Consider the following 16,392-nt stretch of genomic DNA (forward strand, 5'->3'; position numbering starts at 1 on the left):
GCAAACTTCATGTATATAATTGTAGACTACTAAAGGAAAAGAGTGACGCCGTAAGTGTCATATTTCCTTGCTTTACTCGCGACCACGCCAGCGGCGCAGCTATGGCTAATGACAGCTGTGGCTCTACATAGATGCTGCTGTCCTGCGCCTCAGGGACGCTATACGAGCTCAGTAATCTACGAAATACGTACATTCAGGAACTCACTTTCCGTGCCCCAAAGGTTAAACACGAAGAGGAGGTTGCCATATTATTAGCCGCTGCAGGATCAGATTCCAGGGTAATCATCACCGACTCCTTGGATGCCGGCCGGAATGTAAACCGAGTATGCATCTCGTGACGTACTGGCACAATTAGGTGCGAGTAGCAAAATCGAACCGGGACGTTTGTCATAATGTGAACGATAGTACTAGCGGGATGAGACAAAAGCAATACACCAGACGCCTCAGCTCGCGCGACCAACCATCGAGAATCGCCTTAACAATCGCCACTTGGAGTGTCAGAACTTATCCCGGATATAACTTACAAATACACTGTTGAATTATATCAATTCCAGAATAGCTCTTCTCATCTCCCTGCGTAAGTGGTAACCACAACCGATGAGAGTTAGATTAGTCATTTTACATCAACGCAGTAGTATTGATGCCCAGCAGTGCTGAAATATTTCAATCCGGCTTTGTTAAACGCAGAGAGCCTGCGTTGCCGGTGCGCGTTATCGGACGTATACAACATGGTTTTGCCAGGCCTCTATATCTCCGCTAACCCCAATTCCCTAACCTACCCAAGAGATATAGGAGGCTGCCCTGATCAGTTTCAATATCATACAAGCTAACTATCTGCCGTGGATAGAGCCCGAGCTGCCGCAGAAGCAGCAGGTGTTCCGGAGTAGGGACGACTGCTTGAATGTTTCAGGGTGTGGCCCTTAAAGCAAGCCCCACTCTCTATGCAAATAGAATTGAATCAATACTTTACACCACTACCCCCGAATTTCAGCGCAATCATCGGATCTGCGCCGTAAGGCAAGAGGCGAAAGTTGTGTTTAGAAAACGTTTTATCACGTATTAGTCATTCACATGAGCGGCGACAAATGACCAAAACAGAAAATGTGCATAATCAAGAACAAAGGAAAGAGCACTTAACATACATCCTAAGAACCAGACACATCGTAAATCAGTTTTTACTTAGAGAATTTGGCTGTTGGTGCTGATGATACATACAATTTTAATAGCATTGTACAAGATAGTGCAGACCGCGTAGAATAATTTCCCAAATAAAGAGAGATAGAAACGTATAGCGCAATCGCATGCACAGTTGTATTGTACCTATGTGTTGCGATGTGTACAGCTTTGAGTTGATATTGATATTTACATAATATTACAGGTATCAATGTGGGTCAAAACCCCCCGGACGCGTGCATCCGACATGTGTGTTTCCACATGTGTTTTGCGATCTATAAAGCTGTGAGTTGACATAGATATTTACATTATATTACAGGTACCAATGTGGGTTAAAAACCACCCGCAACTCTCCATCCGAACCGGAAACAAAAAGGCACGATCATTAGCAAAGGAACTCCAGCTGCCTAAGGTAGAAAAGTTCCTCAGGAGAAAACTTACGTTCTCCTTTCGTTGACGCATCGGGACAGGGAAAAGCGCACATTGGCGCCGGCTCGATGCCACAGCCACGCAGCAATTGCGCCATATTGCGAAAGTGCCAGCTACAATCAGCAATCGGGCAAAGCCACCGTGAGGACATCTACCATTTATCACCCTATTTCTATTAACTTTTGTTTTAGCTTCAAAATGTGCGCGGTACGGCGCTTTTCCTTTCTGCTAAACCAGTTTATGTTCATATATATGTTCTGATTGATTTATAGGAAGGGAAAAGCGCGGTAACTGTCTCACTTGTTTTCTGTGGACACCTAAACAGCGCCGTAAGGGAAGGGAGGAAGGTGGGAGTGAAAGTGGAAAGAGAGAAAGAGGAGACGTAGTCTCATATATACGTTCATAGTAGATTAATACTACTATATCTCAACACCGAAAACATGTTCGAATCCTCTGAGTTCAGTTTTTCAGACTTTTTTTCAATTCACAGCATTCAAATAAATTACATCTTTCCTGCGGTGTGTTCCTGTTTAGGTTGCAATATGTAATGTTTTTAGTCCTAAAAAGCCGTAAACCCGCCACGAACAGACTGTAATGGTTTTGTTAGCTTTAACTTGGTGAATGAAAGCCAGTGAAGAGAAAGAAATTGAGGGACACCATAGTTGGGACAATGAATTTACACAGTTTAAAGCTTGCAATAAACAATATGAAAACCTGTTCTTGAAGTGGTTAGGTGTAGGTGTCCATGATTTTATAGTGTCCACCTAGAAGCAAAAAGCATCTTATGTTCCCAAAACCATAATTTAGCCGGCTGCGGTCGGGTTTGGTGTTCACCGGCTCGAACCCGACCGCCAACGGCTGCGCTTCGAAATTATGGAAAAACAACCGCGGATTGAAAGGTGGTGTTATAGATGCTATCGCTGGAACACCTACAGCTTTAGCTGTGAGCCTTCCTATGATTGACGCGCACCCCAATGCGTTCGGTATCGCAATACCCCCTGCATTCTCTCTCCGTCTAAAAAACCTTCCTCTCCGCTCAACTTCCTTTTCTGACGGCGCTATCTCCATCCTGTGTTGTCCTCTAACGGCGTGCTCTTCAGTAGATGCTCTACAGTAGTACAGGCGTAATGAAGTAACTGAGGCGTGAAATCCAAGGAAAATACCTTCGGTTAAAATCCGTATCAAACATTTACCTCCAGCATAACCAGAAAATGAGATCTGCATGGTAATAAAAAAGTAGTACTTCACTACGGGGTGCTTTGCAAGAAAAGCGTTTCCGTCTAATATGAGCATTGAAATGTGGAAGTCAAGCACGACAGAAAGGTCAGTTGGTGAAGTCTTACGATTGATAGGCTCACCAGTTAAGACAGGGGAGACTTCTTCTACTCCTGTACCTGTTATGCATGCGATTGTGTCGCTCGCCCCTTCGGTTGCTGAACAATGCTTATCGACGCCTTCTTTTTGCGCGTCGTGGAGTGTTGACAGCAAACGTGGCAGCCGGATATCGCGCAAGTATAGGTAAGGCCGGCTTTCGCTCCGAGAACTCTATTCGACAGCCTTGGTCTTGTGAACTATGCCAGAATTGGCAAACGGTTTTGAGAGATGTCCTGAATGTACTTTGTGCTGCAGTATATCTCAGGGACCATTATCAAGGCATTACTAGCTTTAAAGAAAATATTATCAGGAACTTTTGAGCACACGCACCTTGCTGCACAAATGTGCAAATAGAAAAGCTAATTAAGAAAAGCTTTATAGCCGGGCAATGTCTTCAACATACAATTATGGCCTTATTCTACAGATCACAAATTAATGCAAGGAAACCAGCCAATTAACGTTTAACGGAAGACCTTATAGCATTGATGATAGATGTGAATAAAAGAAAAATTGCACATAATTTTCTCACCTGGCCGTAAATATTTTTATTTTGAATTAGCCCATGGTCATACATCACAAAATTCTTGGCCCTGTAAATCTAAAAAAATCAAAAGAATGTATGGGGTGAAGAGTATACAAATTTATCCATATTTCGTCATGCAGAAACAAGATATCCTTTTGTGTGCAAAATAGTTCGTATTCTTAGTAACTTTTATGACTTCGGAATAGAATTGTATTGGGCCCGCGAAAGAATGAAAAGGTTGGCGCAATTCGAGCCTAGTGCCTAGCAGACATTGCAGGTTCCGAACCGCGACGTTTAAAGGCAATCCTCAAGAGATTTTCTTCCTAAATTATAATCGCCACTCGACAAAATGTAGTGTGCCTTAGGACTGAAAAGAATTGCTTTTACTGAGGTAACAGGATTGTCTTATATAAGTACTGCCATGGATCGTGACAGGTTTAGGATTTTGTTTTTAATGCAGGTGGAACTTTCTAAGACACTAGAGCCATGTATGAGATAATAATATAGCCGAGCAAATGTATGTATACCGCTTTATCTAAGAATAAGTAATATCTTTATTAAACTTTATCAAATTATGCAAAAATAAAACATTTCCACTTAGTCATAGCAAGAAATCGGGAACATCAGATACCTCTCTTCATTTTGCAGGCTTAAGAAATAACCTGACATCGCCCACCTCCATCTTACGTACATACTAGCGTTAGCAAAAGCCGAAATCGAATCGATATGTTTCGTTTAAGACTAATTGATCTGTGAACAAAATGAAGAAAGCACCAGCAATCGACGTAATAGCCTTGCCTCCAACCTAAATATTTTTCACACACTCTTCTCTTCCACCCGTATTCATTTCATCGAAACATTCTTGCTAATGGAGACAACCACAAGGCACTAAAAGCAATTACTGAAACGAAGAAAACAATCATCATTCATAACTGCTCTTGCTTCTTTCTGGCATTACGTTTTATAATCACATACAAATTTTGCATTAAGTCTAACTATACAAGGGAAACTATTGGGAACACAAATCAAGAAATACAGCTCCTGGAGGTTCTTCGCGGATTGTATAGGTTATTGTTAACAGCTCATATGAATGGAATGTGGTTTTCTTCCTCTGCGAATGAGAGGCTTGTGTACCTGTAACAGCACTGACAGCGAGAACGCAGAAATGCAGTCATATTTGGTTCAGAATGTTTTCGGTATTTTCTGTAGTTTTGATTACTTTTATGTTCTCTAATTCTTAATCAAGTTCGCCTAATATGCGGCTGCAGCAATGCTTATACATCTCAATGGGAATCAATTGGCCCCCTTCGCAGCTGATCACTTCACCAGGTATGTAAGAGAGCAGCCTGTCCATACGCCTCAGTGGCCGACGTAGCCTCCTTCATTTTGAAACGATTCGTCCTTCACGGCGCATCTCGCGAACTGCTCAGCGACAGAGGACGCGTCTTCTAATAAGGCGTAGCCAAAGCTCTGCTTAGCAAGTGCAACGTCATTCATTGATAAAGCACCGCCTGCCATCCGCAGATTAACTCTTTATAGAACGAGTTATTCGTACGCTTTGCGATATGCTTTCTAACTACGTATTCTCCGACTAATCAAACTGGTTTCTCGTTCTTCCACCTATCCTCTACGCCTACAATGCTGCAGTGCAGTCGAATACTGGCTTCTCTCAGTCCTAAGCTCTTTACGGCCACCACCTTTCTGCTCCACTTGATATTCTCTCGTACCAACCTGATGCATATCAGTATACTCCACTATCGCAACCTGCCTGACACTCTGTTGAGTGTCGCCAAATTGTCCGCTCCCTCACCGCTGACACCCAGTATCACCAGACATCACGCCACAACCGTCATCAACGACTCTACACTTTTTCTCTTGGAGACTCACATGGCTCATGATTTACTGCAGTAATCCGTATCTCTAGAAACCTTTATACCAAGTTTCATGGTTTTTACGGAGACGTCGAACGCACCACGTCGGTTAATTATCAGATGGAAGCTCTGACACCCACTGCGGTTCTTCGCCGGCAAGAAAGTGAGACTGTTCATGTCCAGTGCCTTAAACCGTGTAATGACTCTACCATCTTGCGGACGGTGTAATGCGCCAGCATGACGGCTCTTCTCCGCGGGGCAATTAGAACGAGGAATAAGTTTCTTGAAGAACGTCTGAACGTCATAGTGAGCGGTATTACGATCGCTTCTGTGTGTTCTCGGACATGACCTGTCTGACCACGAACCGCTGCCGTCACTGCCCAAGTTGTCCTAATGCCTTCTAATAAACCCTCAAGTAACAATTAAAAAAATTATGGCGCACTCCAGAATCGGCATTTTCGTAATGCGAAAGCTCGGATGCTGCTGTTGGTTGTTTCTGGTTGCTTCTAGTTGCTTAATTCACTTCTTGTTTACCCATTGTAGCCTTTGCTACTTTCACATTATGTGCAAATTTCTTCCTATGCCCTTTTTCGGCTATACGTCTTTGTTGCGTGACGTCACATCCTTGACATCGTATTAATTGACTTCTTGTTTACCCGGTTTAGTCTTTGATGCTTTCAAATTGAGTGCCAATCCTTTCCTATGCCCTTTTGTGGCTCGACTTCAGGTTGCGGGACGTCACATACTTGACGCCACCTAATTGACTGATTTATTTAACTATTTATACATTCAAATGTGATGCCAAATCATTGGCTAATATTTCCCTTTTCCTTTGAAATGTTTTGTCTATAATTAATTACCTTACTAACGTATTGGCCAAATATGTTTACGACAACAGTACGTCACCTTCTATCGATTTCAACCACTCATTAACCTGTATCACTTCTCAATTACTTACAACCATTGCGGACACCATATTGCGAACCGTTCGGTGGACGCTTTCTGCGGAGAGATATTTGTGAAGATAGAGCAGTAATGCTTTCGCATTAATAATTGTTCTTAATGGAGAGAGTGCCGTTTACGCTGCCGTACTGCCCAGACTGATTATCTAATGAACTCAAGCACTTTGATTTTATGAGCGCTCTGATCCTCATCTTTCGAGAACTAGCAAACGTAGAATTTAGATATAGAGAAGGAATGCTGTTACTGGATTCATAAGCATCACTTTAAAGCGCAATATTCACGGCATAATTCTCAAGCATTTACTGAAGCAGAAGAAATAAATGTAGCTGGTTGATTGTTTTAAGTAACGGATCGAAATCAATTTTTTGACACGCGGTAGTTTGAAGAAAGGGCTCGAAATTCAAGCTTGAATGTAAGTGCCATTTGTGTATATCTCCATTTGTGTATATCTCCTGGAATGTAAGTGCCATTTGTGTATAGCTTTCTCCTTGTTATAAGGTAACAGGTTTTCATGCATAAAAAGGCATCAGCAAATAAAGTGTCTAGTGCATCAAGTCCACAGTTTTACTCAAAATTTCGCTCTAACCTGTACAAAGTGCCGCAGGTTTTGAAACGATGTACCGATGGGAGCGTGGGACAAAATTACTGGAGACCTCGTCTGAAAAAAATCAATTTTTTATTTAGACAAAATCAAATTTGAATCCGAGTTTTTTGAATTTATAATTGTAATTCAATCGCTTTCCCCAGGAGTGATTAGCACCGTTTGTCTCTTCATTTACTAACGATCCGAATATTTGATTTAAAATATTCACCACCAAGATTTACCAACTCTCATTGAGTGCTACCAAGATATCCATTGGTAAAATACATTTTCGGTATTTTGGTATTTGGTATTTTAGTACTTTGGTATTTTGGTACTTCAATGAGCGCGATAAACTAAAAACCTGAATGATTTGTATCACTGGAAACCTTGTCACATGACTGACATTACTCGCCGCTGAGGAGGCTTCAATCTCTATGCCTAAAATGATTTTTGGCACTCTTTGCGCAGCAACAATCGAATTAAATACAGATTATCCATTGACGTTGCTGTAACATAACGCTATAGTTATACTAAGACTAAATGTATAAATTATTAAATTTCTAAAAACTTTTTGAGCCCAAGGTTTACTTGCTTGAATTATCTTACGTATCATGCTTGGTATTTTGTACCTTCTAAGAGCATTCTGATGCCCTCTACCTTCTCAGTAAAAAGAGAACGATTGAATATAAAATTCAGAAGTAAAAAGATCACTTTGTTGACTTTACTACTAACTACAGGGGCGTTGATATAATTACAGGCTACCTTGTGATGTTTCATAGCCAAAACACCAATCTTGTAAACACAATATCAAGGACGAAAAAAACGCCCTTCTTTGGTACTTGTTATTGATGCTGATTATTGCTTCTCTCTTACACAAGAAAGATCAAGTGCAACTTCTGCCCCAAACCTCGTCCTCTTTGTGTGCATTAATGGCAGAACATTGTACAACAACATTGTCGTTTAAAGAGGGATGCATATCAGCTATATTTGATACTGCAATATGAACGTTTTCTAGGACTACACGTTGTGGTCTCCAATGCAAATCATCAAGAGTTGGGGTAATTTTACGTTTGGGGAGGCAAAAATGTTTTCTTATTAGCGTTCTCAGCAAGTTTTACTTTCTCGTACATCGCGCCTTATTGATTATCAGTATAAGTTAAAGAAATTGGCAGCAGCATATGTTCCTCTCTTGCAGTAGATGCAATAGCGCGTATAAATTCAATCTTCATTTCTCGAAATTCTGGTATCGATGAACTAGAGCAATGTTTTGCAAAGAGACGTATTTACCTGGTTTTGATTGGGGAATGAAAGGGTCTGTATATCGTACTCTCGTCAGGTACCTCACATTATAATTAACGGCATGAAATTAGAAGTTGTTCATATAGTTAGAATATCTATCGAAAAGCACCATCCAATCCCTAGCAGATGACTGATTAGTGGAAAGAGAAATGGCATGACACCAACCGTTTGACATCCCGCCCGTATTTTTCCGAAGTGTTGTTCTTAATGCTTGGTTAAGGCAATGCCCACGCATGTGGGAATGAACGAGCCATGTACGCTCTGCACAGAAGGTAATCTAGGCCATCTTCCCATTGAAGAGGCACGCTCGTTATCATGTAAGTAAAAAAAAAAATTCTAGTCACTTACTGACACTTCCGGTGCACTATTGCGAGAGCAGTGGTGTTAGAGTAACTGTGCGAATCTGTTACGGTCTTCCTTCTGTGGCTGAAATATTTACCACATCTGCATGTTGATTTGGCCGCTCCTAGCGGTTTGCGTGGCCAAGTAGTAGTCCGTGCTGATGAACATGAATTATCTCTAAAAGCCCCGTTGTTGCGGTTCCGCTTGCAGAACCGTAGGGCGTAAATGCCTCATTTGTAAATTCGCATTCTTTTGCTGTAGATCTATGTACTGTGCTCAGTTCTCAGCGCTCCGTCACTCCCCTTCCGACCTCCACGAGGAGCCGGCGCATTACTCACCGCTCTAACTGTGCGTCTTTATTTCTTCTCCACATATCCTAACATCTGTGAAGGAGGAGGAAATTGATGTGTAGGCTCGCTAAATATACCGCTATAGGAAAAAGGAATCCTGCGGTTAAAAAAGAGGAGTGCGCAATCTGCGCTGATGTTTCCCATGCATTCACGAGATTTGAGATAGATGTTTAAGAAAGTCCGAAATGTTTAATCTTTTATTTGTCTGCCCCTGACGGTCAAAATCAACCGCAAAACGTTTGATGCGAAACATAAAACAAATGACTGCGTTTGGGTGACTCCCTTACGCGTTTCCTAAATGGTAGGTCACCTTTTACGGTGACCTAGGCTCTAATGCCATTCCCTTCGTTTCAAGCAAGTATATGTCCTGGTATTACCGATGAACCACGAAGGAACATTTTTGTTTATTCATTTTAGAGATGCACCTTTGAGGAAGGAGAATGTCATGAAAGGGAAATTATTACAGGTAGCTCGTAGGACTGGCCAATTCAGCTACTACTCCGGCAAATGCAATTATTGCACCTCTAGAGAGCATTGAAAGTAATGTGTTTATCATGCGCAAATTTACACGAGAGCCTCTGTGATTGCAATAATCTAATCGAACCGTACTGAAATATTATATGCGCAGGAAAATACCTGATGGTCAAGAATACCATTGCATATTGAGGCCGTGCAGGCGTCTAGGGTTTCCATTCAGTGGTCGTTAACGTTGAACGCAGTGCCTTACCTTGTTAAACTGCTGGGGACTGCTGAGCAGTGGCAATATGTAGAGCAAAGAACACGGCATTCCTTGAAATACGTTGCAGAAAGATTCCAGGAATTCTCTCGGAGGGTCAGGAAGATAGAGATAGCCGCTGTTTCCGAAGGGGTCAACAAGAAGCTGTGAAGAATATATTCTGAGCATAAGAGAAAAATAAACCGTTGCGCATCTAAATTATCTGGCCCCTTGTTGATAACGTTTTCTGGTGCAGCAAATTTGGGGAGGTTAAATATACCTTTTACTTTTCGGTGGTAAGTGGTAAACATGAGAATAGGATGTCTAAGAGGCCAAAAGTGATTTCTTGAACAACATATTGAGTTCGTCTTATTAAAAATAAAGCCTGAATCTTAGAGACTGTCTCAAATATTGATATTAAGTCCCAATTGCGAAATATTTGCTCATCTACTACCTTTGTCAACTATAGGTCGTCGAATGTTGCAATCGAAGGAAACTAATTGTCCAATAAAATACTACGCTCTAAATTTTCTACAATTACTTTTGACATGACTGCTTGTGTTACGTGGGCAGTGAATAAATTCCACAACACTGTTGCTGTTTCACTTCCTGCAAACTTAGGTTGCAGTACATCATGGTCATTACAGAAATATCAAAGTCACTCTTGCCGCATTACATGGACCAGTAAAGGGTGTTCAATATACAAATATCAAAGTCAATCTTTCCAAAAAGCACCATGTTTAAAAGCGCTGAAGCGTTAAGGAAAACAGCATATGATAACTCCAGCCGGCTAATATTAAACTGTGAAGCGCATTTAAAGGAACAGTTCTGCGTTCTATTGCATTTTGGATGCATTTTCCGCTTTGGGCCACCTTTGAAAGTTTTTGTCAATGAAGGCTAGTGTAGCTTGTAAATTCTTATCTAAGAGGAGGCAAATAAGCTTTTTTATTTTGCGTGCTTGCTCCTACTCTTGCATTCGGTGTCTATTTAGACACACAGAAGCGAGATTTGGCATCAAAAATGACGCTCCTAGAGAGCGGACTTTTTCTGTGGTTTAACTGCTGTACTTGAAGCTCCACCGAGAGTCGTATAATAAAAGGTCCCAATAATGGCCAAGCAACTAAAACTGCCTATTTAGGTATAACTAAACTGTTGTTTCTGAAACGAGTTTTTGGATAACTTCATTTTTTGATTTGCAGCCCCGTTTGGCAGTGCATCCAGCACCGAAAGATGCTGAAGTGAACTGTGCGTGCGCAGACAAAAGCAAGGATTGTTTTGATGTATGCGGAAAGTCTTTCTCTCCAGTCAAGTGTCGAAGTTATGCTCTTTAAACATCAACATTTGACGCAAGTTTAAAAACAAAATTTCTGTAATTTCTATAGGAATGTCTCTAAAATAACTTTTACTTGTGACATTTTGACTTCTTTTAACTTCTGTATGTGTAAGAATTGTGTAGGTTCCACTGAGTGCATTGTAACCATGCACAGAATCGTTCGAGATTTTAATTTCCTCTATTATTTGAGGAGGTACAATACACGTCAAGAATAGAACCACACCCATCTCATAGCATTGTTTATCAACGTTCCACTGGGAACCGATAATGCAGTCCAGATACTAGAAGCATTCAATTCCAAATTGTTTCTAAAAATTATTAAAAGAGATCAATATCTTGCGAAGGTATTATAACTCATGCGGCACAGCTCAGTCTGCAGAGTAACCACTGCAGGCTATCTCTCATTTTAAACAGTAAAGTGTCATACGTAAGAAATGATTTCAAGTTTGTGCGAGGTTTTAAAAGACGTCACGATGCTGAAAATATTTACCTTTCTTCTTTTATTGATTTTCTTTAAAGATTTTGACTTACGTCTCATTTATACAGCTAGTCTGAATACAGGACATCTTAAGGTGTCATAGCATCCCGTTAAAGAATGCCAGTCTTTATTCTTATTTAAAGCCCTTCCATTCACACTGAACACAAAATCCAGAAACATTTCGCGGATAAATCAACACCGACTGACCCAAGCAGCACACCAGCATTGGTCCAACAATGGTTCATCACAGGAAAAGAATGGCATCAATATTGGACTGATATTGGCATTTGGGCATTTTACTACATTCTCCATTCTTGGCCCATCTTTCGTTCCAAGATTGGTCCAGTGTTCAACCAAGCTGGAGCCACCAATGTAGGCACAATATTAGACTTTCCATTCATGCACCATGATTCTTGCCAATACTGTCCAGCATTATACCATCATTGTATTACCAATATTTGTTTAATACCAGCTATTCCATTGATGGCCCATTGTCAATGCCAGTATCATACCAATGGTTAGCCATTGCAGGTGCACTGGCTACTCCATTCATGCCGCATATTGTCGATACCAATATTAATCCAATGGTTTGAGTACACCGGCTACTCCATTCATGTGCCATTGATGATGTCAAGATTACACATTTTTTGGCACTGTCTGTGCAGGCCATAAAATGCAGCCTTTTTCATTCTAGCCATATTCGTGACAGCACATCGAACTTGCTGGGACAATGTTGGCCTTTCAAATAGGAGTGGCCATATAAATTCAAATTGTTGCTCATGAGCAACCAGTAGATATTCACAAAACAAGGGCATCACAAAAAGATAATATTTATTGCAATTGTTACTATAGACGGCAGTTGTTACTAGCCAGCGCTGAGGGCACACACAGCAGCAGTTAGCGGGGCAGTGGCAGGGTTGGTCAGGGCAGGGCGGGCTCTCGGGAAGTGGAAGGGGCCAGGGAGCTGGAGGGCACACTCATAGGCGTAGTGAGGAGGCTGACCCTGCAATTGCATTCACAGGTGGCATGCCTGGTTCGCCAGGGGAGGTTTCAGCATAACGCCTTTTTCTTCCACCCCCCCCTGTCACAGGAACCAGGCAGCCACCTGCGAATAAATGCGTGTGCCTCCAAATCGTCCACCCCAACTTTTTCGCAAATGGCACCAGCACAAAAACAATGAGGAAACAAAATTTACAACACTATTACGAGGCATATAAAATCACGTGCATTATTTTAGGAAGATGTCGAAAATTCCAGGATTCATGTACCGAAATTTATGGTCAATGAGAAACACTATACTGATGAGTTCCAGACTAGTTTCAGCTGCCTTAGGTTTATTAGGATGAAAGACGCACATACATTGCATAGCATGTGCCCTGTTGCATTTTGATCGCCTCCACAGCAATATGGCTGAGACAGCCAGTGTTTCATCCCACACTAGGAATTAGTGCTTGATTATCGGCTGTCTCCGCATATGACTGGCGCGCTAGTTTTTTGCCGCTCCTATGCTTTCTGCGATGTGCAAACAGTTTATACTAATAATCGTTACCAAGAGAATGTTCGTCGACCATTTTCATTTTTTTTAAATGGCTAGATATAATATACACAAGCGATCTAAGCCCACGACTGCTGCACTGGCCGCCGGTTAGCTGATATACGCTTTTGACTGGTTTTGTGGGTAGTTCACTTAAACGGGAGCTCACTTAAACGGGTAGCTCACAGGTGCATCATTTTTACACATATACTGCTTGTCCAAGCAAATTTGATCCAAGGGATAAAAAAAAAAACATTTCGGAGGCAGGCAAAGGAAACCAGATATATATTGCTGGAAGCTACCTTGAGCGCCACAGAAAAGGTTTTGTTTGGAATCCTTATTGACATTATTTACCTAAATTCCAGATTAATGCCTTACACAATAAATGGTGTTGCTACTTTGAAGAGTACCGGCACAATCCACGTTTGAATATTTGTGATAAAGAACCCTCACGTCTGCATTTTGAACGCCAGATACAATAGAAAACCACGAAAATACAGAAATCTGATTCCCGGACAATACAATTGAGGACTTGGCTTGGCTCGACAGCCCTGTGTAGCGTTAGAACTACAAGTTGCCTATGGTTTCTTCGTCCGCGCCAGCACATCATCCAACAAGACTGTATTTGTATTTTACAGCTGAAAAATACTGTTAAACTCATTTATATCCTTACCGCTTTGTAGTCATTAGCCGCATTGCAAAGTTCGGCGCGCTCATTGTAACTTGAGCCTTCATGTGCGCCAAAGGGCCGACGCGAAGCAACCATCGCCAGCATATCACCCTTACTCATGCATGGGGCTAGCAATCTTAGCGGCAGGTTGTTTTGTCCGCTCAAAATCATGTTGTGAGCAGCACAGTTGAGGTGCGCGAATGGGCTGGTAACGGTTTCGGTATCTACATAACCCGGAATTTATCTACAGCTGGAAAAAAAGGTACACATGAGGTTTCTAACCGCAAATATTGAAACAGGGGTTTCCGAACGTGCTCACCGACTCTGTAAGTCCTATTTATTGTCTAAAGTGAATATTTAGTACTTGAAGCGAATAACCTCACTTCCCCACGTACAAAATAAAAATTTTCTGCGCTGTCCTAAGTGGCTGCCAGCAATGCACCACCGGTTTCCATCGTCTGTTTCTAATGGTTTATTTATAACCCTTGGCTCAAGCTATGGGGCGCAGCAGGTGTAATGTAGCTTGAATAAAACCTGCAAGAGATCATATATATGGGTAAATTTGTAAGGTTTACAGATTTCACTTACAAATTCTACAGGAATCGCGTCACTGCGGCCTTTCTTTAAAATTGACACGTAATAGCGCTATATTCGTGGCTAAAATAAAGTAATCAACTGCATTAATTCAGCTTAGCAAATGCAGCTGTGACAGAAAGTGAGGGCTGGCTACACCTAAGGTGTGCCTAGCTTTCTAATTTTCTTAGATGGCACAACCGTTCGAAATATGGCATATTAAAAAAATGCCCTTGATATTGGCTTTCTCACAGCGTATTATGGGTGCCTTAGATAAGAAACATAATCGAGGTCCCATGGCCATCTTTCGTTTCCAATGAAATTCTTATATGTGGTGGGCAAGTATCTATACACAAAAGAATTAACCTTAGTTTTTCAAGATACGCGTAGTTTCCTCGAAAAAAAAACAATTGTATGGTATATCTCTAGAGGTAGAAAACGCTGTTTTTGCCATTTCAAAATGTTGCAAGTTTGGATACCATGATTTTGTCATCTGCTCTTTTTTACTCACTAAATATATGCAGGTTTTATATTTACAAACACTATTAGAAACCTATTTTGTTTTTGCAGTTGTGTTATTAAAAAATCGCAGGAGCGATACGCTGCAAAAATATTCATTTTTAACCTCATGTACTGGCATATGATGCATTAGGTTGGTTGCACTAAATATGTTTTCACTTCCTGACGCATGTTTTTAATTCCAGGCAGTATCTGGAGCTCCAGACCACTAGGTGTGTTCTCCACAACGCATCAAAATTGCTCAGAATTCGAAAAGAGCAGTAAAGGGCAAATTTGCTGCAATTAAAAAAAGATCATCTTCGATTTTCATTCAAATCCCTCTCAAAAATCTTCAGTACCTCAAAAATATCCCGGACTAAAAAGTGTTGCGTTATACTGTTTAAAAATATAACATTAAATATTAAACCAAGTGCTTGTGCTGATAATGGCCAAACTCAGCCTGCATTCTTGCAAGATCCAATAATATCTTGGCACAAAAACTATTTTTCTGCATTATCTAGGTTCCATTCATTATTTCTGAAAAAATTTGAAGCTCTAGATTTGTGTGTGTATCTGCATATTATTTTGAAATTGGACAAAAGTAAGAAAATGGTAAAATAAGGAAAACTGATTAGAATTGAAGAAACGGCCGCAACATCAATTTTTATCAAAATCTGTGGAAAGAATGCAAAGTACTTTGTTAATTTGAGTCACTAAATATATTGAATTCTGCAAAATGTAATATTAGAAAGATAAAAATGCTTGTTTTTGTTCTATAGATGTGCTTATATCGCTCCTCCTTATGGAATAGGCATCAAAACTTCAATTTAGTATTTGCTTAATTTAGTAACATTTTACCTTAAGTAAAATTTAAAACATTGTCAGCGCTTAACACCGTTTTTTTGCTTCTGGGACAAATACTTAATATAGCTTAAAATGGTATTAATTCACTATTTCTGTCAATTTCATGGCAGAACGCAAGTGAAGGCTGAACTTTTTCTCTTTCCTGCATTCTTTTTATTGCTAGGTGCAATAGTATTCAATCTAGGTTATTAATATATTATTCCATTTGTCAGCTTTGACCACCACTAACAATACTATATTTTTGAAGATGATTTTTCAATGTGTAGTTTTTATAATTACAATCTTAAGCAAATCGCTTTCCAGCATAATACTTTTGGTGGCGTTACAGAGAACACACATAGCAGCTTAGAGCTCCAAATTCTGCCTTAAATTAACAATATGACCTGCGTAATAAACACAGAATAGTTTAGTGCAAACAACGCAATGCGTCACGCCAGTATGTAAGGTTGAACATTAACATTTTTGTAGCGCGTTGTTCTTGAAGCAAAGTTTGCGATTTTTTACTAAATCAACTGCATCAATGAAACACACTTTTAATACTTCTTATACAAGTAAACGTTACCAAAATGCGGTGAGTAAAAAACAGTGGATGACAAAATTTTACGCAACCAGCCGGCCTCCAAACGTGCAACTTTTTGAAACGACAAAAACGGCGTTTTCCAGCTTTAGTGATAGGCGTTTTTTTTTTTTCGAGAATACTACGCCGCATCTGGCAAACCTAAGGGTCATTCCTTTGTGTCGAGACATTAGCCCACGACATACGAAAATTTAATTTAAAAAATGGTCATGGCACCACGATTACTGTTCCTGTCCGAAGACA

The 16,392-nt window shown here is 40.6% G+C and overlaps 1 protein-coding gene across 1 annotated transcript in view; it reads right to left on the reverse strand.

Moving 5' to 3' along the window:
- Positions 1–16,392, reverse strand: part of LOC146174458 (lipase member N-like) — a 47,380-nt gene that overhangs the window by 1,097 nt on the left and 29,891 nt on the right. Inside the window, exons 7-9 of the mRNA XM_084585399.1 lie at positions 9,635–9,787; positions 6,920–6,991; positions 3,506–3,574 (exon numbers count right to left, since the gene is read on the reverse strand). Of these exons, the coding sequence (XP_084441525.1) occupies positions 3,506–3,574; positions 6,920–6,991; positions 9,635–9,787 (294 nt within the window). The remainder of the gene's footprint in view (positions 1–3,505; positions 3,575–6,919; positions 6,992–9,634; positions 9,788–16,392) is intronic.

Source organism: Amblyomma maculatum, chromosome 11 (genome assembly GCF_055883805.1).
Source record: "Amblyomma maculatum isolate TAMU_Amacu chromosome 11, ASM5588380v1, whole genome shotgun sequence".
NCBI classification, from domain to species: Eukaryota; Metazoa; Arthropoda; class Arachnida; order Ixodida; family Ixodidae; genus Amblyomma; species Amblyomma maculatum.